General features: G+C 43.1%; 2 protein-coding genes across 4 annotated transcripts; both read left to right on the forward strand.

Annotated features, from left to right (window-relative positions):
- Positions 1,313 to 2,278, forward strand: LOC8064462. Its single transcript, XM_002446731.2, has 2 exons — positions 1,313 to 1,629; positions 1,781 to 2,278. The coding sequence occupies exons 1-2, from the start codon at positions 1,502 to 1,504 to the stop codon at positions 1,989 to 1,991; spliced, it is 339 nt and encodes a 112-aa protein (XP_002446776.2). The 5' UTR covers positions 1,313 to 1,501; the 3' UTR covers positions 1,992 to 2,278.
- Positions 11,843 to 15,708, forward strand: LOC8075921 (ammonium transporter 1 member 1). Of its 3 annotated transcripts, none has more exons than XM_021463440.1 (3): positions 11,843 to 13,454; positions 15,075 to 15,200; positions 15,330 to 15,708. In XM_021463440.1, the coding sequence occupies exons 1-2, from the start codon at positions 11,970 to 11,972 to the stop codon at positions 15,195 to 15,197; spliced, it is 1,608 nt and encodes a 535-aa protein (XP_021319115.1). In that variant the 5' UTR covers positions 11,843 to 11,969; the 3' UTR covers positions 15,198 to 15,200; positions 15,330 to 15,708. The 3 variants fall into 3 exon arrangements, with proteins under 3 accessions (XP_021319115.1, XP_021319114.1, XP_021319116.1); XM_021463441.1 differs by lacking the exon at positions 15,330 to 15,708 and adding an exon at positions 13,785 to 13,846 and having other exon boundaries at positions 11,844 to 13,454; positions 15,075 to 15,211; XM_021463439.1 differs by lacking the exon at positions 15,330 to 15,708 and having other exon boundaries at positions 15,075 to 15,259.

The raw sequence follows: 23,677 nt of genomic DNA on the forward strand, positions 1-23,677 counted from the left end.
TCCAATAAATAAAAATAATGTTTCTCTTTCTTTCCAGAGGATGACACAAGAAAACAGTTTTTTTACTCTTTACAGTTTACACCCGTGCCCTTGGAGAACAAGCAAACTCCAGCACCTATTGCTAGCGCTCGTTTGCTAACAAGCATCACCCCAGCAACGTGTGACACCCATCTCTAATGTTTTATCTCCCTCTTCGCTAGCAATACCGATGTACCTACCCTAAAAGATAAGGTATTATGATCAATTTCTCTCTTTAATCTTATGATAATATGCCTGAAAAATCCTAGAAATTTAAGTTTTTTTTGGATGTGAAGATTAATAGTTTCAGTCAGTATTGCGTCAAAAAATAGTTTCAGGCGGTAGTAATGACTAGACTTGTGCCCGCAAAAAAAATGACTAGACTTGTTTGGATCCATCTTGTTAACACTTGCTTTTCTAGAAACTTTCACTCCACACTGGTCGTAGAGCAACGACTTGGAAAACAAAATAGATCCAACTTAATAGTAATTCAATTAAATCTATGCTACTATTGATTGCGTTGATTATAGAATATATTATTATGATAAATCTAATTGAAGATATAAATATTGATATTTTTCATATAAACTCGATTAAGAAACTTAGAAAAGTTTGAGTTATGCAAAACTAAAATTGCATTGTTTTAGGACGGGGAGGGAGTACTCACTAGTCAGTTAGTCACTGCTGGGGTGCAGGAAACCAAACCAGGATGCTGTAGTAAGGCCTTGTTTAGTTCCAAAATTTTTTGCAAAATCGACACTGTAGCACTTTCGTTTGTATTTGATAAAAATTGTTCAATCATGGACTAACTAGGCTCAAAAGATTCGTCTCGTCAATTTCAACCAAACTGTGCAATTAGTTTTTATTTTCATCTATATTTAATACTGCATGCATGCGTCTAAAGATTCGATGTGACGGAGAATCTGAAAAATTTTACAAAATTTTTTAGAACTAAGGCCTTGTTTAGTTCCCAAAAAATTTTGCAAAATTTTTCATATTCCCCGTCACATCGAATCTTTAGACGCATGTATGGAGTATTAAATATAGACGAAAATAAAAACTAATTGCATAGTTTGGTCGGAATTGATGAGACGGATCTTTTGAGCCCAGTTAATCTATGATTGGACAATATTTTTCACAAACAAACGAAAGTGCTACAGTACCTGTTTTGCAAAATTTTTTGAACTAAACAAGGCCTAAACAAGGCCTAAAGGGCACGTAATGCAGAGATTCGTGCCCCTTCGTACGACAGAGTGCTTCCTCTAGCACTCCAAGTGCGCTTGGCGCTTCTCCATATCCAAGCGATCCAACTGGTTGCAACTTCCTTTATAGTATTCTTGTAGCTAGGCTAGCTCTCTAGACTCTAGCCTCTAGCTATTGCCGGCCGGCTAGTACACTAGCGGCAGCACACATACACCACTGTCCACTTCATCAACTTGCCTTCGATTCTGCTCCTACTATCTTTGTAGTCAAAGAGGTGCTCATGGAGACGGCTTCAACAAGCCCAGACACCATGGAGGCCGCAGCAAGGTCCCCCGGTCTCTCCATCACCGTCGAGAAGAACCCGCCGGAGGCGCGCCTGCTTCAACTCGGCGTCAAGTCCTGGCCCAAGTAATCAAAATTCAGAGAGCTTCCTCCCCTTCTCTCTCGCCGGTCTTCAAATTATGCGACATGTTCGTTCGTTCTGTACCTAAGTTGTTGCCTCTGATTCATCGATTCTTCGTTGTCATGCGTCGCGTACACATATATATGCAAATTAAAGATGGGGCTGTCCGCCGGGGAGGTTCCCGCTCAAGTTCGACGCGGCGCTGACGTGTTACCTCGTGAAGGGCAGGGTGAGGGCCGCCGTGAAGGGCTCCCGCGACTGCGTGGAGTTCGGCGCCGGCGACCTCGTCGTCTTCCCCAAGGGCCTCAGCTGCACCTGGGACGTCGTCGTCGGCGTCGACAAGCACTACAACTTCGACCCCTCCTAAACCATATACACTTACGTATTAGCACACGCATCTTCTTGTTCTGATTTGTCTCTTCTTTGTGTCTGACGCCTGGATCGAATTCCTGTGTTGACGTGATCTGTAAACCTCTGCGTGCGACGACCATGACTTAGCTATTAACAAGGAGAAAGCTCTGCGTGTGGTAGCCATTAGCCCATTAGTTGTGAGTTAACTGAATCTATCTGATGGCTGGCTCCTCGTCAGTGGATACTTGATAGCTAGTGTAATTAATATACTATATACGACTAATGCAATGTAATATATTACTAGTACAGTTATTACATAACAATATATATGAGATTGAGTGGCACTGTGGCAGTAGTGCAAAGATGATGTTCTTTCATGAAAAAAAAAGAGAGAGAGAAGATATATGGTGTTCTTGATTGGATGCTTTCGTTCCTTGACCGTCAGTTTACCGGTTAATTAATTAATTGATCTATGGTCTAAAGGCAGGTCCAAAGGCAGCCCTCTCTTTAGTGTTGTGACGTGGTCACTGATGCCTGCTTTGAGCTTAATGATGGTCACTCACAGGTTGCTTTTGGTATTGCGCTCCCCCCTTTCCTCCTATCCTCGTCAGTCTTCTTCGCTTTCGATAAATTTCAGTGGCTACGCGCCTACGCCCCCCGGCTTTGGGGTGTGTGTGAAGAATGAAGAGGAATTGAACGAAGGCCTTGTTTAGTTCCTAAAATTTTTTGTTTTTGGCTAATTACGGAATAACTAGACTCAAAATATTCATCTCACAAATTGCAGGTAAACTGTGTAATTAGTTTTTATTTTTATCTATATTTAATACTCTATGCATGTGACCAAAGATTCGATGTGACAGGAAATCTTGAAAAATTTTGCGAACTAAACAAGGCCCTTGTTTAGTTCGCAAAAATTTTCAAGATTCTCTGTCACATCGAATCTTTGGTCACATACATGGAGCATTAAATATAGACGAAAATAAAAACTAACTGCACAATTTACCTGTAATTTGTGAGATAAATCTTTTGAGCCTAATTACTCCGTGATTGGACAATGTTTGTCAAATAAAAACGAAATACTACAGTAGCCAAAAACAAAAAATTTTGCGAACTAAACAAGGTGTTAGTTCAAACCGAAAACCAAAAACTTTTCAAGATTCTTCGTCACATCAAATCTTGGAGCACATGCATGAAGTATTAGATATAGACGAAAATAAAAACTAATTGTACAGTTTGTCTATAAATCACGACATAAATCTTTTAAACCTAGTTGTACAGTTTTAAAACTAGTTAGTCTATGATTAAATAATATTTGTTAAATAAAAACGAAAATACTACAGCACTAAAATTTTTTTTCCAGGAGGCCGAAGTGGATGACGACGACGGCGATGCTATCCTTGCTGATCGGCCAAGTTTCTGTCCCGTCCAGCGGAAAGCGATGGTCCTCTCGAGACTTACCGTCTCGCCGTTCACACTTCTTTCGCTCTGTCGCGCCCGACGTTCCTCGTACAGCGCATGGCGGGTGGAGTGTTGTTGGTGCAGGAGCAGGACAGTATTCGAATCTAGCTACATCGTTTTCTATATTTAATCCAATCGAATCGTATTCTTATATCTAAATCGTTTTTGCTTTTGTTTACATATTTTCAAATATAAAAATAGAAAATAATTTAGACATTTTCCAACCGACAAGGCAAGTGTATAGTAGAGCATTGATGTTCACGAGCCGTATTAGCCCGTCGCGTCTGCCTGAGCTGCCAAGGTGAGAGTAATCACCTCGCACGGTGCCATATGCTTGTATCTGGCTTTACACATGTCTGCATGTAACATTTGTTATATTGTATGTGATTAGACCGATCAAGAGAGAGAGCTAGATGGGTCAGGTCTTGTTTTTTTAATTACACAGTATAACGCAGACGCTCACCACGCGCGCACACTCAACCCTATAAACACACGCAAGCCTTGTTGTTATCCTTTCTATTCTATTATCAAATGGCATCTTAATTTTTCTCTTCTTTCTTTTTCACTTGTGAAAGAAACCAAATTGCCGCGATGACACTTGTTAATTATTATGCATTGTGGGTGGGTCGATATTCCGTAATGAATTTCCGTATACCGACCGTATTCAATATAATTTCGCTTGAATAGGTTCGTTTTCGAAATTCTCAATATTCCATGAGTTTGTATTTGTATTTATTTTCATGTCTAACTTTATCATTTTTGCTTTATTTTCATATTCAAATGTGAAAGTAGAAAACGGTTGAGCACGCATGACGCCGTTGTGCTGAAATGACAAAGACAGAAACGATAAATAGCATGCCCGAGGGTATTCCAGCTTCCAGGTGGGCCTGTTACTTGACCAAAACTTTCGTTGTTAGAAAGCCCAGAGCCCAGAAGACCCATTAGAACACTGAAAAAAAAAACTAACAAAAGTCCATTTGCCTAGTAGTATTCCCCTTATGGCTTTGTTTAGATGTGCATATATTTCTCTCAATCCACTTGGAGTGGATTTAACCTAAGTTCATTCCACTCTAAAACTTGTGGTTTGTTGTAGGTACATGTGCATTCAAACACAGTCTTAAGATTTTACGGATCCCTCCCTAACTTTGCCACTGCGCTTGCGGTTGATGGTCGCATCTCCATCGACGTCACCAGCCTATCACGGATTTTTCTTTTATCTACATAGTTAATAGATACTCAATCTTAAGCACTGCCGAGACTTTTATATTACATAAAGGAAAAAGCCTATGCGCTTTATTTATTTTAATTGAGCAAAATCATATGAAAGTTATCAATTCAGGTTGGTCAAAATATATTTTAATTTAAAAATCAAGTTAATAATCACATTTTACTTATAAATAATGTCATATAATTTTGTTATATTATATAAAAAAATAAAAATGATGTAGCTGAAAATGTCATGATGCCGTTGTAATTGTTTTTGATGATTTGTCAGTGGAGCGGCCAAAGTTTTAAAAAAAAACTCAAGAGAGTAGTTGCTAAAAGTTATCTAAACGACCTAGCTAATAAATAACCTAATTATTAGCTGAACATCCTGTAGTTAATAAATATTCCCAAAATAAGTAACATGAAATAGTTATAGTATTTGTATCTCGAAACTAGTGATAGCATTTGTATCTCAAAACTATATAAACTTAATAACTAGGCAAACAGTGTTAAGATTTGTATCATCTCATATTGAATTTATTATGAGTATATTTTACGCACAATCTAATAATACTTATTATGCACAATAGATATTAATACTTATTTGTATTATTTGGTCAAATTAAAAAAAAGCTTACTCCTCGAAAAAGGTGTACACTTATTATGCACAATAAACATTAATACATAGGACTCGAAACTAACTGATAGCAGCTAGTAGATAACAAAAGAACGTTGACAAATGTAAAAGTAGTGTTTTTCTCTTGAGCTTATCTTTCGAATCACTAGTCATTCAATAATACTTTTCTCTCACAATAAATCAGCGAAAAGTATTTTTAGCCATAACTTTTCTGCCACTCAAATAGGCTCAAAGATGGAGAAAAAGGCATATGCCAATGGATGGACACGATATACACGTCCGGAGGAGTATAACATTTCGAGTTTTGGACATGATGATGGAAGGACTGGCTTGATCTTCTCTTAAAACGGTGTGAAGTCACATTTTTTGTGGTTTATTAGGCTTTTGACCAAAACATAGCTTCAACTTCACTACCTTTGCTTTGGTTTTGGTTTCAGAAGCCATTCTCGTATATTGGTAGAGCTTTTGATTATATTGATGGAGAGAAAAAAAAAACTTGCCAAAGAAAGCCATAATACTCCTACCGTCCTTACGTGTCGTGCCAAAGGAGTACACACACAGTGACCATGGCAGGAAATGAGAAAAGTATGGGAAGGGCTGTAGGCCTGTAGCCGAGCTCCGTTTTGTGGAAGGCCTGCAGATCGAGGACCACAATATGGGCCCTTTGCTGGACCTACAGATCCAGAACCCTGAACACGGTTTTAAGATGGGCCTTCACTTGTTGCAAGTCCATTCCAAGGTGCTCCAGTTTCCTCTAAAAAATTCTCCTCGAGAAAAGGAGTTTCCTATAAAAAAAAAGGTGCTCTAGTTTAGTGTTGCTATGTGCTATCTACATCAGCAGGATTTGCTAAATTAAAAAAAATCTGCATCAGCAGGATTTCCTAAAAAAAAGATCTACATCAGAAGGAGCATGTACTGTTGAAGGGTTCTACGCTCCAGGGTCGCTGCTCGACTGCTTCCATCAATGATTAAGCCTGAAAATCTATCTACGAAGCGCTTCAGCATTGACGCAGGGAACAGAAAAGACTGCAGCAACTTCCCTTTCTCGGCTAGCAAAAATACAGCACTGATGCGGTGCAGCGGCGATCCAGTCTCGAGCCATTACTCCCGTCACAAAGTCAACTCTTTAGGCTGACAGAGTATCCATGTCAACTTGCAAAAAAACGCAAACACGACAACAGTGAAATCATGTACGCTTTCATGCTCCATTGGTCAGGTCTGCTAATTGCCCACGGATTCCACAGGTAAAACGCACTGGGATAAATAACCGTGCATCTCTATCACCAACACCAAAGAAGGAACAGCACCTGGGACACTTCATCCATGTTGATTGTGTATACTGATCTAGCTGCTGGATTTGCTTAACGGATACAGTCAGACAGAGGATGATGCAGGTGACTGTAGTATCGAGCAAAAACTATTCGAGAGATGAAGTTTGTCACCTTTAAGGATGCATCAGCATGTCATCGAATGGAGAAGGCTATGTTACACAAGCTAGATACTTGGCTATGTAGCGAGAGCTGACTTTGCATCTTACTAATATATGGAGTACAAGCAATGCTGTCCCTCTTTAGCTGAATCTACCATCTATATTAGTATTTCAGCAGCTACAGCGACATGGCTAGACCGCTAGAGATGGAAATATTAGCTGGCCAGAAGGACGAGAGCAACATTTCGTATTGTTTTCAGGATTAACCAGCTCAAATATGAATATTCTTTTACAACGAATCTACTACCAAATGAAGGCTAGATGAACTGTGTATGGATCAATTTGATGTCAGCGATCGACAACAGGGAAGATTCTAGAGTTGAGCACTTTAAAAATGTATCTTCTTAGGTATGTATATCCCTACCGCCGCATCTCATCACAAATCTATTTTCTCAAGAATCTCAATTAACCTAACCATTCGATCAGTGTCAAGTGTTGCGATCAATACTATACGCAGGAAGCCAGGGTGGACTTTGCTTGGAGCAGCATCTGGTTATCATACTAGCACCTTTCACAGCCACAGCATCAGCGTCAGGTTATAATAATTAAGAAATGAACTTGGCGAAGTCGAGCCTCCAAGTTGCAGATCATCATTCACAGGATTTTTTTTTTGGTCATAAATAGCATAAGATTTATATGACGCGGATTGGTGGATACTGGTGAATGTTCCAGACAAGCATGTGCTAACTGCTCACAATCATTCAGTACCAGACAGAACAAGAAACCGACCGGCCATGACACTGCAGAGTGCAATGCAAGCAGATGGATGCTTTGCAATAGTAATCCCAGAGAGCAGGTATAACGGGATTCGTCATCAAGGAGCACTAATCTCTTGATAAAAGGCTTGATCAGTCTTTAGGTGTTTTAAGGCACTCTCTTTCTTCAGTCAATCAGTCTGAATGCTCGACTGGATAAGGCTGCCGATTGCTATCTAAAATCTATGTTCAGAAATCAGAACCAAAGTACCACTGCACCAATAATGTTTGGGAGACAGAGACTGCAAGATATCGAGTTCTGGCCCTAAATGCAAACCTTCTCGTTTCATATAAACTAGATCATCACTCAGACTATATTAAGGAACTACAAAGTTATTTTATCCCCACGGATCACGATCCAGTTAGATTCCGGTCAATGTGCAGTTGTCAGCCCATGGGATTCGAAATTCCTAATGGTAGGCAAACATGCCCAATGTCAATGGTATTAACAATCTAGGGATCATACAACGGCATGTAAACATGACATGATAGCAGGAATGTATTCCCTGTACCGAGTAGAAATACACATGACATGCTCACATGACGCGGTGTTGTCTGTCAGAGGATGAACAGCTAAACACACTAGTATTTCAAACAGGCTCCGGCAAATCAATGTGAAGGACAACTGCAAGAGGAACTCTCAACCAGAGAAAAAGAAAAACTAGTCTAACCAATTCATAATACAAAAACACTGTCATCAATTAATGAAACCAGGGTCAGACAGAGATGCCAAGAAAACAGCTCTTCGGGCCGAGAAGGAACACTACCACACCACCGTTCAGGCTCAGCAAATGACCGAGGGATGCGAAGTGGAATTTGGCTTCCGCAGATGCGACAGGTGGGCACAGTTTTACGCTGAATATTCGCCGAGGCCTGTTCGACTCGCGGATACCTGGATAATGTGCTGCTTCTGAGCGCCGCGATTAGTCTACTGATCGCAGGCCATTAATTAGGCGGCGTCAGCGGGTAGGTGATAAACAAGTCGGCCTCGCTGACCTTAATCGCTCGGGGCCTCGGGCCTGGATTGGGTGGGTGATCGAGCGATGGCGATCGATGCGATCCAACTGCGTCGGGTCTCCGCAGGAGTTGCTTGCTTGTTCCGGCTGGGGATCCTTTGTTTAGGTTCTTCTTGGTCGTCGCTGTCGCGGCGTGTGGTTTTGCTTTAGATTTTACCGCGAACGTGGTGCCGTTGAGCCCTAACTAAGGCCTTGTTTAGTTGACAAAATTTTGAGTTTTTGGCTACTGTAGCACTTTTTGTTTTTATTTGATAAATATTGTCCAATCATGGAGTAACTAGGCTCAAAAGATTCATCTCATAAATTACAGGTAACTGTGCAATTAGTTTTTTTTTCATCTATATTTAAAGCTCCATGCATACGACCAAAGATTCGATGTGACGGGGAATCTTGAAAATTTTTGCGAACTAAACAAGGCCTAATCTAATGTACAGTACTCATTGTTTGCTTGTGGTATCTTCTATCGATACAAAATGTCTGAAAGGTTTCACTATTTTATTTACCCATTGTTTGCTTGCGGTATCTTCTCAACTTGGGGTTTAATAGTAGTCAAATTGCTTGATTAGCGGGGACTGTATGATTGGAGGTACAGGCTTGCGGCCTGAGAGATTTTAAAGTGCTAGTGTAGTAGCATTGAAAGAATTGAGGGGCAAACATTGAGCCCTCTCTCAACAGACGAGAAAGAAATGAACGAAAATAAGCTCTGTTTTTTTCCCCGAAGCCTGATGAAGATCCATGTATGAAAATAAATTCGCTGAAATAATCATGTGTATATTTCTCAGACCAGCCAAAATAAATTCATGTGGTTGTCCGTTTTGCACGTCGTACATTACGAATATATGTGCTAGTGCCACTGCAGAGTAGTTCATTTGAGAATCCCTTGTTTAGTTCCGAAAAGTGAAAACTTTTCGGTACTGTAGCACTTTCGTTTGTTTGTGACAAATATTATCCAATCATGTACTAGCTAGGATCAAAAGATTTGTCTCGTGATTTACAGTTAAACTGTGTAATTAGTTTTTGTTTTCGTCTATATTTAATGTTTCATGCATGTGCCACAAGATTCGATGTGACGGAGAATCTTGAAAACTTTTTTGTTTTCAGGGTGAACTAAACAAGGCCTGCGGTTTGCTGCGATGACCAGAGCAGAAGGAACTCCAGTGGAAACAAAATGTTTATCTGAGCTTGCAGATTCCGTTTCTTGGCGTACTTGAGCCTTGCTTAGTCCCAAAAAATTTCATAAAATTTTTTAGATCTCCCGCCATATCGAATCTTGCGGCACATACATGAAACATTAAATATAGATAAAACAAATAACTAATTGCACGGTTTATCTGTAATTTGCGAGATGAATCTTTTAAGCTTAGTTAATCTATAACTAGATAATATTTGTCAAATATAAATAAAAATGTTATAATATTTATTTTATAAAAAATTTGGAATTAAACAAGGCCCTAGTTTTTTATTTCGCACAAAAGTCCTCTTCCATGACGTCGCCTATTTGAATCTTCCACATTGACATAGCTCTAAAGTGATTTCAAATGATTGGTGCACATTGATACTGTACTTGGTAGTCTAGCACAACTGTAAAATGGTTCTTGTCAAAAAAAAATGTAAAATGGTTCAAGTGTTAGGTTGTCTCCAATAGAAGATCCATTTGGGAATACAAATCTAAAATAGATCTTCAACATAATATTTATAGTCTCTAACAGAGTACTCATACAGAAGACTCATTTTGAATATCAAGAGAGACATAATTCAAATTTGGTTATCCTCTCTCCTCGAGACCCATTTGCAGAGAGTATTGTCTTTTAGGTCTTGTTGTTAGAGAATACTAAAAATAGGCATGGAACTTTTTACCTATAGTGTTACCCAAGGGATAAATGAGTATTGTACTTTGGGTGACAATTATTGGAGATAGTCTTATGTCATATAGATTCAACTGTTTGACACAACTCAACTTCACTAGTAAAATTGTGTTTTTTTAGAAAAGAGCTTCATGAGCAACTTTCTAGGTAAACTTGAGTTGTTTTAAAAAAGTTGTTTGGCAAAATAGATTCACCAATAGCTTCATGCATAGATACAGGGGCGGAGCCACCCATATGGCAAGGTATGGCTCTTGCCATATCTCAATTTCTGAGTCAATATCTCTTAAATTACTTTCTACCATTAGCGCTTCTAGTAGATTGATTTCTTTTACTCTAAACTGTTGTATAGAATATTCTGAAGAATGCTTCTATCTGAACGTACTTGGGGTCTTGAACTCTTGATCTCTTCTAGCTTGTGGGCTTGAGTGTATGTGCACAGGCCGGCAATCCATTTATTAAAACACACGATTAACACTAGTACATTGAGAGAGAGGTTCAGAGGAATTGATCTTGAGAAAATTAAGAATGCATTTCAAAAGTAGAAAGATAGGAAAATGCAATTGCCTAGGTCTCCTAATGTAACTGAAACTTCAGTGTCACTTGGTTTGTCCATTGAATTCATTCGCATCTTTTTCCAATATTTTATCCTAATATTTGATTTCTTCCGTATATAATATTTATATATGTAGTTCTTATACGTTTTGCTTATATGTTTTGTACTTGATGAATAGAATGATCTTGCATTTGTATAGAAATAACTGTACTTCTAAATTATATGCTACCTATATTAGCTATTTCGATACTCGCCACACCTCAATTTAAATCCTTCCTCCGCCACTGCATAGATGAAAGAAAGAAATAAGAGAGAGAGAGCTAGGATAAGCTATTTTTTCTAGTTTTATTTCAACTCATATCTCTATAAGAGAAAAAGAAATATAGCTTCATGAAGGTGTTTTGAAAAAAAAAAGTTTATGAAGCTATCACGAGATATACCAAATAAGTCCTAGTTGGTAGTCACGAAGCCACTCCATAATCACATACTACCGAAAACAAAAGAAAAATATTAAACGGGATCGTCGAAATTTGGAGAGCCACAAAACAACAACAGACAAATACTAGTTTGGAGGTTGGAGGGAGTCAATAATTCCGACTTTTTGGCACCTAAATAAACACATCGTACAGGAGCAATGTACTCCTGATGCGAGGGCACCGCACAGTGAGACAGAGCGGGTCCAGCTGGATCTCCAGATTCCGCAGCGGCCCTGGGATCCTGGCGACCTCGGTCCACGGGAGGGGAGATTCACTGCCAGCGGGCCCCAAAACACCTTCCCTGACTTCCCAATCCCTTCGCGCAATCTGTTTGTTTTCCCGGATCAAATCTGCAATGTGCTCGGCCGCCCCTGCCCCCCGCCCCCGCCCACCCACCCACCTCCTATAAATCCGATCGACGCCGATGCCTGTTCGTCCCCCATCCTGACATCCCACGCCACACCCTCCCAATCCCATCGCGTCTCCTCCATACCTCTCTTACGCCACGCCGGAGGGACAGAGAGCGAGCGAAACCCAAGATGTCGACGTGCGCGGCGGACCTGGCGCCGCTGCTGGGCCCGGCGGCGGCGAACGCCACGGACTACCTCTGCGGCCAGTTCGCCGACACGGCGTCCGCGGTGGACGCCACGTACCTGCTCTTCTCGGCGTACCTCGTCTTCGCCATGCAGCTCGGCTTCGCCATGCTCTGCGCCGGCTCCGTCCGCGCCAAGAACACCATGAACATCATGCTCACCAACGTGCTCGACGCCGCCGCGGGGGCGCTCTTCTACTACCTCTTCGGCTTCGCCTTCGCCTTCGGCACGCCCTCCAACGGCTTCATCGGCAAGCAGTTCTTCGGCCTCCAGCACCTGCCCAAGACCGGCTTCGACTACGACTTCTTCCTCTACCAGTGGGCCTTCGCCATCGCCGCCGCGGGCATCACGTCGGGCTCCATCGCCGAGAGGACCCAGTTCGTCGCCTACCTCATCTACTCCGCGTTCCTCACCGGGTTCGTGTACCCCGTGGTGTCCCACTGGTTCTGGTCCGCCGACGGCTGGGCCGCCGCCAGCCGTACCTCCGGCCCGCTGCTCTTCGGGTCCGGCGTCATCGACTTCGCGGGCTCCGGCGTCGTCCACATGGTCGGCGGCATCGCGGGGCTGTGGGGCGCGCTCATCGAGGGCCCCCGCATCGGGCGCTTCGACCACGCCGGCCGCTCCGTGGCGCTCAAGGGCCACAGCGCGTCGCTCGTGGTGCTCGGCACTTTCCTGCTGTGGTTCGGCTGGTACGGCTTCAACCCGGGGTCCTTCACCACCATCCTCAAGTCCTACGGCCCCGCGGGGACCGTCAACGGGCAGTGGTCGGCCGTGGGCCGCACCGCCGTCACCACCACCCTCGCCGGCAGCGTCGCCGCGCTCACCACGCTGTTCGGGAAGCGGCTCCAGACGGGCCACTGGAACGTGGTGGACGTCTGCAACGGCCTCCTCGGCGGGTTCGCGGCCATCACGGCCGGGTGCAGCGTGGTGGAGCCGTGGGCGGCCGTCGTCTGCGGGTTCGTGTCCGCGTGGGTGCTCATCGGCGCCAACGCGCTCGCCGCGCGCCTCAAGTTCGACGACCCGCTGGAGGCGGCGCAGCTGCACGGCGGGTGCGGCGCCTGGGGCGTCCTCTTCACGGGCCTCTTCGCGAGCCAAAAGTACGTGGAGGAGATCTACGGCTCCGGGAGGCCCTACGGGCTGTTCATGGGCGGCGGCGGGAAGCTCCTCGCCGCGCAGATCATCCAGATCCTGGTGATCGCCGGGTGGGTGAGCTGCACCATGGGCCCGCTCTTCTACGCGCTCAAGAAGCTGGACCTGCTGCGCATCTCGGCCGACGACGAGATGTCCGGCATGGACCTCACCAGGCACGGCGGCTTCGCCTACGTCTACCACGACGAGGACCCCGGCGACAAGAGCGGGGTTGGTGGGTTCATGCTCAAGTCCGCGCAGCACCGTGTCGAGCCGGCGGCGGCGACGGCGACCAGCAACCAGGTGTAAAAATCAGAAGCAAATTAAAACCGATCGAGCTGAAGTTACGTGCTTGCCTTTTTCAGTGTGTCATCGCGTATTCATATTTGATTTTGATCTCGATCGTATCTGCCGGTACTGTTTGGGCAATACTTCGCCACTTCGGAGTCGCAAGAATTTGTCTAAATTACTAGAAGAAGAAGAGTATGGCGACGAAGCACGCACGTGTGTGTGTTTTGGTTGGGGTTTGTGTGTACATGTGTATTTTACAGTCCGGATATGGTAGTGGTTAGGGGCTAGGGTTTATCTTTGGCTAATAATGCGATTATTTTTGTGGTGGAATCTTATGATCAGAATTCGATCGTCGGAAGGTGTGGCGGGCAGAGCTGCTGGTCAAGATAGGTGGCTTCTATGAGGTTTGAAATAGTTGGACGATTCTGTCCTGGGGTCTTTGCCCATCCATCAAAAAACTTTTGGCTTGTTCTTTCAATCTAGTGTCTTTGAGGCTCGTGCCTTTTATATGGAGGAGTGCATGTTTATGTCAAATAATATTCTGCCAAAAATGCCACAAATATATAATTGCTCCAAGTGAATAACTAAAAAAATAGCAAATCCAATTCCCCTGTAATCTTCTTCATACCTGGAGAAAACGTTGTTGTCAAATCAAAATATATATACGTGCCGAGCCCAGCTTTCGCTAGTCATGCCAACCGCCGAGTGAGACTGTGAGACACAAATATATTGGACAGTAGTAGTATCGTGTAGCACCAATAGCTTGTTCCCACACTTGTCAAAAAAAAAAAAAAGCTTGTTCCCATGGCTCTCTGGCCAAGTACGTTGCCCTTGCCCATGTCGTGACTCGTGAGAAAGTATGCGGAGTTTGAAAATGCACCACACACATAAAAAAAAAAGCAGACCTATATGCGTCACACACTAGAACGAAGGGGATGGGAAAACAAAACGGAGCTATCAGTCATATATCTACGACGGTACACTACGTTTCTGCTGAGCGCTGATCGGGGGCAGCACAACTGCAGGAGAAACTGAGAAGCAAGAATAAGGGCCCGTTGGATGCAAGGGCTAACTGCTAGCTAGCCAAATATAGCTAATTTAGATTAATTTTTAGTCTATATCTAGAAATTAGTTATGTGTATCAAACTTATCCTAAGTTTTGACTATTCATCCATATCGTCTGAGCTAACTGTCCTAAGTTTTTACTACTGTAGCATGCTCGTCCGTTTTAATTCAATCATGAAAATCGGATGAGTAAAGTTCGGTCTCAGGTAGTGGCTGAACCATCACCTAGGTCTCAGGCGTCCACTAAGGTTTATCGACGATGTGTAAAAAGTTTTTTTGGTAACAAAACAAAAAAAAGCTATATCTTTAGGTACATATATTTTGCATAATGAGAATCGTCTAGATTCTTCAAATTTATTGGCTTTGATATTGTTGATAAGCTTGTGCTTTTCGAATAGCAATTAACATCGAAAAGCTTGTCTATACGCCATCGGTCTAAAATTCCATGATTTTACTGTAATAGTTTAACTAAGTTCAGTATAGAAGTGGATATTAACATTGATCACTTGAAAGAACAAAACTATGAAATATATAGCTTCTAATGGAACTAACATCCCCTTTTTTTAGGGCATGTTTGCCGGTGCTCCTACTCGGGCTCCATTGGTAGCTCCGACAATAGAGTCGAAGAAGTCGAGGAGAAGCACTTCAGCACGATTGGAAGAAGAGCCAGCCAACACTTTCACGATGTAACTGGTCAGCACAACACGTTAATGAAACGGTTTAATATTATAAATATATAATCATTTTTCCTATATGTAAAACTTGGTTCAGAATAATTTGATAAGGACAAAATTATCACTGTATACAGTACTTCTTTTTAAGTCTTGGACGTTCTGGGCACGGAAAAGGACAGGGGAAGATGCACTTGATCGCAGGAGCCCTTTGTGATGTCACAACTCACAAAGCCCGAGCAGTGAGCAGCGCGCCGTGACAGCTTTTCCCACAACTGAGGCCGAAACCCAGCCGCCAATCGGCGCGCGCGCCTGTGGTGCGATTCTCCGGGCTCGCATCCGTGTCATGGGACAGCAGGCGGGGTCCACGGGGCGATAGCCGGAAAGCCCGGCCGGGCCGCCTGGCATTTTCGTTGGTCCGCTGGGAGATGCACCGCGGCCCCGTCGACTCGGTGGATTCACGAGGATCCCGTTCCGGCGCGGCGCCCGGCCAAAACCGGCACACGGCATACGCGCGACGCGATTTTTGATCTGGAGGTTGAAGTCTAATACTCCCCCGGGACGCGATGCGATACGTACGCTCTTGTTTTTTTTTTCTTCCCTTCGATCACCGACGTCGATCGTGCGGTGGTTGCGCCTGCGGACTGCGAAGCGTACGTGCATTTGCGTATCTGCCTACGTCTGTTGCAGCAGATGCGCCTCTCTGCGTACGCACGTAGTAGGAGCGAGTAGACGGTAGTGGAAAAGATTCGCATGCATGCTAGACCAAAAAAATGGTATGGATTCGCGGTTGTCGTTCAGCGACTCCTTTGATTATTTCGGGCTGTGCTAATTCGGGGGCGAGTATTCCAAGATCTTATATTACTATTATATACTGAAAACAGAGTATATATACACTATTCAACGCCGAAAACAGAGTACCATCCTCCATCCAGCTGTGACTATGAGCTGTTGCAAAGGAGATCGAAGGAGAGGATACACAATGGTACGAACACCACGTGATCTCGCTCACACACGCGGTCTCCGAGCATACGTTCGGTTGTTCCACTTTTTTTGCCAATAATGTTCTTTCTTCATCACAAATTATAAGATGAGATGTTTGACTTTTTTATCTCAAATTTAATCACTCTTCTTATTTAAAAAAAATTATGCAGACAGAGTCAAATTTAAGTCATTTTTATAGAACTTTTATTAATAAACTAAGCCAAAAAAAGTAAAATTTTGTACAAATTAGTTAAAATTGATGTAAAAAAAGTCAAACATCTTATAAATTGAGATGGATTGAGTAGCTTTTAAATACTTAATGCTTTCCGACGACATCGTAAATATTATGTTCAAATGAACGGCGTATTACAATAAATATAATATGCAACATATTTTAATACAAGATTTTGTCAGAGCTGTGTACTATATATAGATACTATGTATGTCGTTTTTTACTATTTATGTTTTATGATGTTAACGACACTGTCACATAGAAAGTATCGTGTACACGCCGAGTAATTGTTCTACACGGCAATGTAGGCGAATGTTACTAAAAGGTTTGCCTAACTTCTTTATTTTTTTCTCTTTATTTATTTAATTATTTCTCTCCCTCGCTCCCTCTCTCCCTCCCCCTCTCTCTCTCTCTCTTATTTATCTAGCCACCGTTTGTACAACTTTATCAAGATCTATAATTTTCATATAAAATTCATCTTTATCCGATGTCGTATCAAAGAGTTATAATTTTTCAAAAACTCGGTATTGTCATGCCACTCGCGATGGCACGATAGAACAATAATGTGACGCCAACGAGAGTGGCGTGATAAAATTTTAATATTGGGATCGCCGTCTAACATGGAAAAAGTTGTCGCGCCAATACATATGACGTGACAATGCTAAAAAGATCCAAAAACAATTTAGGAGTGATTATTATTAAAATATTGAGTAAAAAGGATAAAAAGTAAAAAAAAAATCCTATCTCACGCTACCCTTCCCTACTACAATGTCTTCGCCCTGTTACGCGCCCCCGACTCACCATGTCCGGACCGACTACTCCATCTACATTCGGATGAGTGATCTTGCCTCGACTACACTTGTGTCGCCGCACCTTATCCTACACATATAGAGGAGGGGATTTTGGGGCTAGCACATAAGGGCACTCACATTGCAGACTCTATCATAGAGTCTAAAGTTATTTATTACCTCGAACAATGTGGACTTAGAGTCTAAATAAGACTTGGAGTCTTATTTTTTCTACCTCTTTCTTCAATAAATATGCTGCCACATCAGCAAAATATCATAAATAATATGTAATTAAGTGTCTTGTACTCTGTGATAGAGTCTTGCATTGTGAGTGCCCTAAGGAAGGACGACGAAGCCAGAGGTTTGTTCGTGGAGCTTTTTGGCATGCTCCCATTTAGTAAAATATTGTGCAGAATTATTTCTAAAACTGCAACCATGACCTAAATCTATAGTATGTGCCCTTACATGTGAATTGTCCTCGCTTTTCATTCAATTTTTCTATTATTTTCTCCTACCTTTGGTCCGCTCAGGAAGTTGCCGGCTACATTGGAGACGCACTTGTTACACGGGATAAAAGTAGTGCAAACGTACAATCATCCTTTTTTATGACGTGGAGGCCGAGGTGCATAAACCATAAACCGTAAAGCTTACCTTTCTGCAATATATAAACAACTCACAGGGTCCACGACATGAACAATTCACATGGTGTTTAAGAACAGCAGTAATTTAGTCTCCACTGTATGCGTCCCATGATACTGTCGGACACCGTAAACAACTCCAGTACTCCACCATCGATCGTAGCCAGTAATAAAATATATATACTCCACTCACGCAACGCGCGCACGCCGCACGGTGGGTAGTAGCCTAGTAGGGTAGGTGAAGCCGTGAAACGCAACAAGCTAGCGGCCGCGCGCGGTCGATCGAGAGCCGAGCCGATCGAGGCCCCGCCCCCGCGGAATCTCCCTCCACCTCCATCGATCTTCCGTCCGTCTCTTCCGGTGTTCCTGCATGCATGCAGTGATGCAGAGTTGCAGACGATCATCAGATTGTCATCATGGTCTAATCTAATTTTGGATCGAGGGCGCACACATGCAGCCAACACCGACTGCGTTGGCTCTCCCGCTCAACTAGCCAGGTGATTATATTATTGGAATGCATGCAGCACGAGCTAGCGCTTTGTTTTATTTATCCTCGATCGTTTCGCTGATCAGGATTCACCTGGCCGTTTGTTGCCTTGTGTTGGCCATGCATGCACATGATTCCAGTGGAAATGGCGAATGCATGTGCTGCGTGCTTCTTCTTCAATATAAAAAAATATGGCCTGGTTCGGTTCGCGAAATCTTTTGGATTTCGATACTGTAGCATTTTTCGTTTGTTTGTAACAAATATTGTTCAATAATAGATTAACTAGGGTCAAAGATTCGTCTCGCGATTTACAGGCAAATGGTGTAATTAGTTTTTATTTTTGTTTATATTTAATGTTTCATGCATGTGCCGTAAGATTCGATGTGACGGAGAATCTTGAAAAATTTTAGAACTAAACAACGCCTATATCTCGTTTGCTGCTCGCCACGAGTCGTCCAATTGTACGGCTGCCGAGTGCGGCTCGCGGATAAACGACGTACTGTACGGCAAGAGAATTGCCTGCTTGAGTGCTTGACTGAATGACCCGGCAGAGTCCGTCCGGCACACGCCAAAATTAAAGCCGGTGAGCACGAGACAGTGACCTAAGTTGATTACTATATTTTTATAATAATTGATTACGTATCCCTACTTCATAAAGTAGTATAATCGCTATTTGATAGTATATATCAAAATGACTAATCGATGAAAAAACCAAAAGAAATGAAAGGTTGCAGTGAGAAGTAGATGTTGAAGTCGCGCGTCTCGTCTCTGCAAGTTGCCCATCACCAGAAAACTACTAATCCGACCAGAACAAGAGGTAGCAACCGGAGATCACTTTGACTGTTTGACAGCTGCTGCATTTGGTGCATGCTAGCACCGTCGGTAGCTAGCTGTTTGCGGACTGGGGCATATATGCAACACACAGGGCGGTACAGTTCGTTCTCTATATCTATAGTATGAACCGGAAACGTACGGTCGAATTGCTATCTCGTTTTGTTTTCTCTCTTGTTCTGGGAGAAGAAAAAAAAAGAAACCCCCGATGCGGCGGAGCTTTCGTCAGGCACATGGAGGGAACGATCACGCGGGCATCTCTGAAATCTGGGCCTTGTTTAGTTCACCCAAAAAAGCAAAAAGTTTTCAAGATTCCTCGTCACATCGAATTTTGCGACACATGCATGAAGCATTAAATATAGACGAAAGCAAAAACTAATTACACAGTTTAGCTGGAAATCGCGAGACGAATCTTTTGATTCTAGTTAGTCCATAATTAGATAATATTTGTCACAAACAAACGAAAGTGCTACAGTACCGAAATCCGAAATCTTTTCGGAACTAAACAAGGCCCTGGTTCCCGTAGTGGCAAAAAAGGACACCAGCTTCCAACATGGTCGTTCGGTTGTTGCCGAACTCGCTCTCGAGCTCGTGTCACTCCTTGCTAGTGGCTCCTATACAAGAAAATGTGGCGCGGTAATTAAACAACAAGGCCAATATCTTGTTTTTCTATAATTTCCGCATGGAAACAAAAACCACTTTACTCCGTACGTAGTAAACCACAAAGACTCTTACGTGTCGTTGACAGGGAGATAAAAGTCACGGTGATCTCGTAGGTAGTACATACTCCGTAGGCTGCAGCTACAACGACAGCGACGACAGAAGACACTCTTGACCGATTCGATACGAGTACTACTTTTTAATTAAAACTGCATCAAGAAGAGGCAACACAAGTTGTTGCGGCGAGGTACGACCGTGGATCTCGATCATGATCTCCCACACCACACGGATCTACTCCTACCGGCTACCGCTGACCCAACGCGAGGTCAATATGTGTAGCCTTGCCACGCGACTAGTACAGGCTCATCAGACCCAATCACTGCAAGCAGAGAAGTCTTGAGGTCGCGCGTACGTCCATCAGGTTGACGTACCAGTCGATCGACGAAGGAAGCTGCTGGGTCGGGCGAGCTCATCAGTTGCCCAGCGCGGCGGCCGGCTACAGGTGATCGCCATGTGCACGCGCAGCCATGTTTGAATATCTCAACTAGTCAAGTCTCAACAGTACTCGAAGGGGCTCATCAGGGGCTTCTCAGGCCCACGATGCAGAGGTTCAACTCTGCGTGCATGTTCATTTGCTCACGTAAAGCTTGATGCTGACAGAGGACGGGAGTAACAGTGAACGCTTTACACACTCATGTCGACCTAGCTGACAAACAGTAAACAGCGAAGGTTCGTACGTGTCGACAATAAAACTCGATACCGACCGCTGGTTTTTCTTTGATCAGATGAGTCCACACGGCTGCGTGTGCAGGTGATGTGCTCCACGAATTAAAACCCCACTGTACTGTACGTACACATCATGCATGCATGGGCAGTCCAGGCGAGGGACCAGCAGGTGCAGTCGGTCCAAGTGGAGAGACCGGCCGGAAGGTGCGGCGCAAGAGTGTGCAACCGCGCAGCGTCCTTCCGGCGACCACAGTCAGTGACTCACTACACTACAGTACGACACCACGTCAATGTCTCACGTGCGCTTTGGGTTTCGCGGCCTGTAAATCAGGTTTTGCGGATGAAAAGTTACTGCTATAATATTTTTGTTTGTATTTGACAATTATTATCTAATCATAAATTAACTAGATTTATAAAGATAAATTATATAAATATGTGATGAAAAATTTTAAAAGATTTTTTTGATTTTAGATGTAACTAACAAGGTCTCAAAAGCGCAGGGCTGCCTTAGCGCAGAATTTGTGGCGGAGTGCTGAGAATCAGAGGAATCAGTCGTCGTCGTGGCCCCGGCCGCCTCGCCTTGGCTGGGAAACGGACGACGGTGAGCCTGCCGGTGATCGCTCGGGCCACCCGACAGCGAACGAACCAGTCGCCTCTCGCCTCTGAATTCTGATAGCCTATCTTCTGCTTTGCGCTTGCGCTGCAGTTATCAGTCACACCGCTGATTGGACGGCTGCCGTCAAAAGTCAAAAAACTACCTAACCTCCGCAGCTCCGCTGCAATGATCATCGCAAATGCAGCGGCTTGGATTGGATATTTGGGGAAATCATCGCTTTGCTTGAGTGGTGTCGCGCGAGACCGACGCTCCCGGCCTTTTGATGATGGATAGGCCTAACGTGCTACACTTATCTCCCTACTAAATAAAACGTCAGTCAGGATATCTGGTTAAACTACTCAGATCCCACTATCCCGGAAAAAAGACAGCACCATTAGTCCATTATTACACCAAGCCAGGTGAGATTCTTTCCTTTTTTTCTTTCTTTTTCATTCATCTTCCTTTCATTTGGTTTATTGCTGTCGTTTTGTATCCACAGTTGATCGAGACAGTACCTCAACTCTGAACAAAGTTCGTGTAATAAGAATCTACTACGGCGAAAACAATCTCGGTAGCAGTGTAGTATAAAAATAGGTGGCTACTTAAATAGGCATTTAGATAGTCTGATTTAGATAGCACTGTTGGAGATGCTCTAACGTGCTACACTTATATCCCTATCCCTAAATAAAACGTCAGTCAGGATATCTGGTTAAACTACTCAGATCCCACTACCCCGGAAAAAGACAGAACAATTATTACACCAAGCCAGGTGAGATTCTTTCCTTTTTTTTCTTTTTCATTCATCTTCCTTTCATTTATTTTATTGCTGTCGTTTTGTATCCACAGTTGATCGAGACAGTACCTCAACTCTGAACAAAGTTCGTGTCTAGGGCCTTGTTTAGTTCAGCCTAAAAATTAAAAACTTTTCAAGATTCTTCGTCACATCAAATCTTATAGCACATGCATAGAACATTAAATATAGATGAAAATAAAAAAGAGACGAATCTTTTAAACCTAGTTACTCTATGATTGAACAATGCTTGTCAAATAAAAATAAAAGTGCTACAATGTCAAAATCTAAAAACTTTTTAGATCTAAACAATGCCTAGGGCGAAAACAATCTCTGTATAGTGTAGTAGTATACAAGATCCATAATCTTCCTTTACTCCTTTATTTTTTCTTCGGTCTTGGGATGTCGTTGAAGTCACGGACTGGTGTTTGCAACTGCACTTGCAATTTCGACAGAACTGCCAATGCAAAGGGGCAGTGTGGCACTTCACTGACCGTACCTGCAGAACAGTTGCCCAATTGCCAACTCTCCCAAGATCTCATCGACAGTGGTCGAGCTACGCCAAGAGATGCCGAGGAAAGTGCAATCTAATCTACAGGGATAGGATAGCCAAAATTCTCTAAGTTCCAATTCCATGCTCTTTGATGCGCACCGATCATACCAGACCGAAATTCTAGCTAGTACAGCTCCATGCTTAGCAAGACTGATGCTGGTCCAACATCGACTGCGCGAATGCATGACTGCAACATGCCAATAATGCAGCTTTTGGTTCGATGGTCTGCACCAGATGAGATGTTCCTGCAAATCTCGATTGCATTTGCATTGTTCATGGCCTTGTTTAGTTCCAAAATTTTTTGCAAAATAGGTACTGTAGCACTTTCGTTTGTTTGTGACAAATATTATCCAATTATGTACTAACTAGGCTCAAAAGATTCATCTCATCAATTCCGACCAAACTATGCAATTAGTTTTTATTTTCGTCTATATTTAATACTTCATGCATGTGTCTAAAAATTCGATGTGACGGGGAATCTGAAAAATTTTGCAAAATTTTTTGGGAACTAAACAAGGCCGACTCACAACCCGATCGAGTATGTTGGGCCACGAAACGCTGTGGACCCATCTGGTTCGATCCTCGGTGGCTTAAGCTCACAGCTGTTGGCTGTGAGCTGCAAATGGAGTTGCCAAACAGTACTGAACGTGAACCCAACAGAGGCCACACGGAATCATATGGAGCGATAAGAGGATCAAGATTTCATTTCCTGCAGTTGTTACACGTTGAATGATGGCGCCTAAAGCAATGGCCAGCGAGTAAAGTGTCCGGAGATAAGGATGAGGGTGACACTCCAAATAGATACCCGTGGTTTTTCTCTAGTGTAACTAAATAAAAAAAATGAGGGAATGAATTGTAGGAGCCATGTGAGATAGTGGCATAAGGTCCCAAGGAAACCCTTGCTGCTACAGGTTTGAACTGAACTGGAAGTTCCTACCTCCTCGATTCTTCCGTGCTCCAGTCACAACGAAGAAGAAGAAATCAAAAGCAGGGGATCTTTGTACCAAGAAAAGACACAACTATTTTGTACGTACTAATTTCTTTTTTCACTCCATCCAACAAAGAGACGTTACTGAGCTTTCCAAACTAACGGTTCATATTTAGCTGAACTTGGCTCTTTTGTTTTGGAATCCATTCATTCTTCTGGGTTAGTTCTCTTTCTTATTCACACAGTTTTACACAGATCAACACCGCCGCCACTGAGAGTGGAGAGTG

This window comes from Sorghum bicolor, chromosome 6 (assembly GCF_000003195.3).
Source record: "Sorghum bicolor cultivar BTx623 chromosome 6, Sorghum_bicolor_NCBIv3, whole genome shotgun sequence".
Classification (NCBI taxonomy): domain Eukaryota; kingdom Viridiplantae; phylum Streptophyta; class Magnoliopsida; order Poales; family Poaceae; genus Sorghum; species Sorghum bicolor.

Coding starts and splice junctions, on each gene's coding strand:
- LOC8075921 (XM_021463440.1), top strand. CDS start 11,970: ATGTCGACGTGCGCGGCGGACCTGGCGCCGCTGCTGGGCCCGGCGGCG. Junction 13,455..15,074: donor CGACGGCGACCAGCAACCAG/GTGTAAAAATCA, acceptor CCCTTTTTTTAG/GGCATGTTTGCCGGTGCTCC.
- LOC8064462 (XM_002446731.2), top strand. CDS start 1,502: ATGGAGACGGCTTCAACAAGCCCAGACACCATGGAGGCCGCAGCAAGG. Junction 1,630..1,780: donor GGCGTCAAGTCCTGGCCCAA/GTAATCAAAATT, acceptor TGCAAATTAAAG/ATGGGGCTGTCCGCCGGGGA.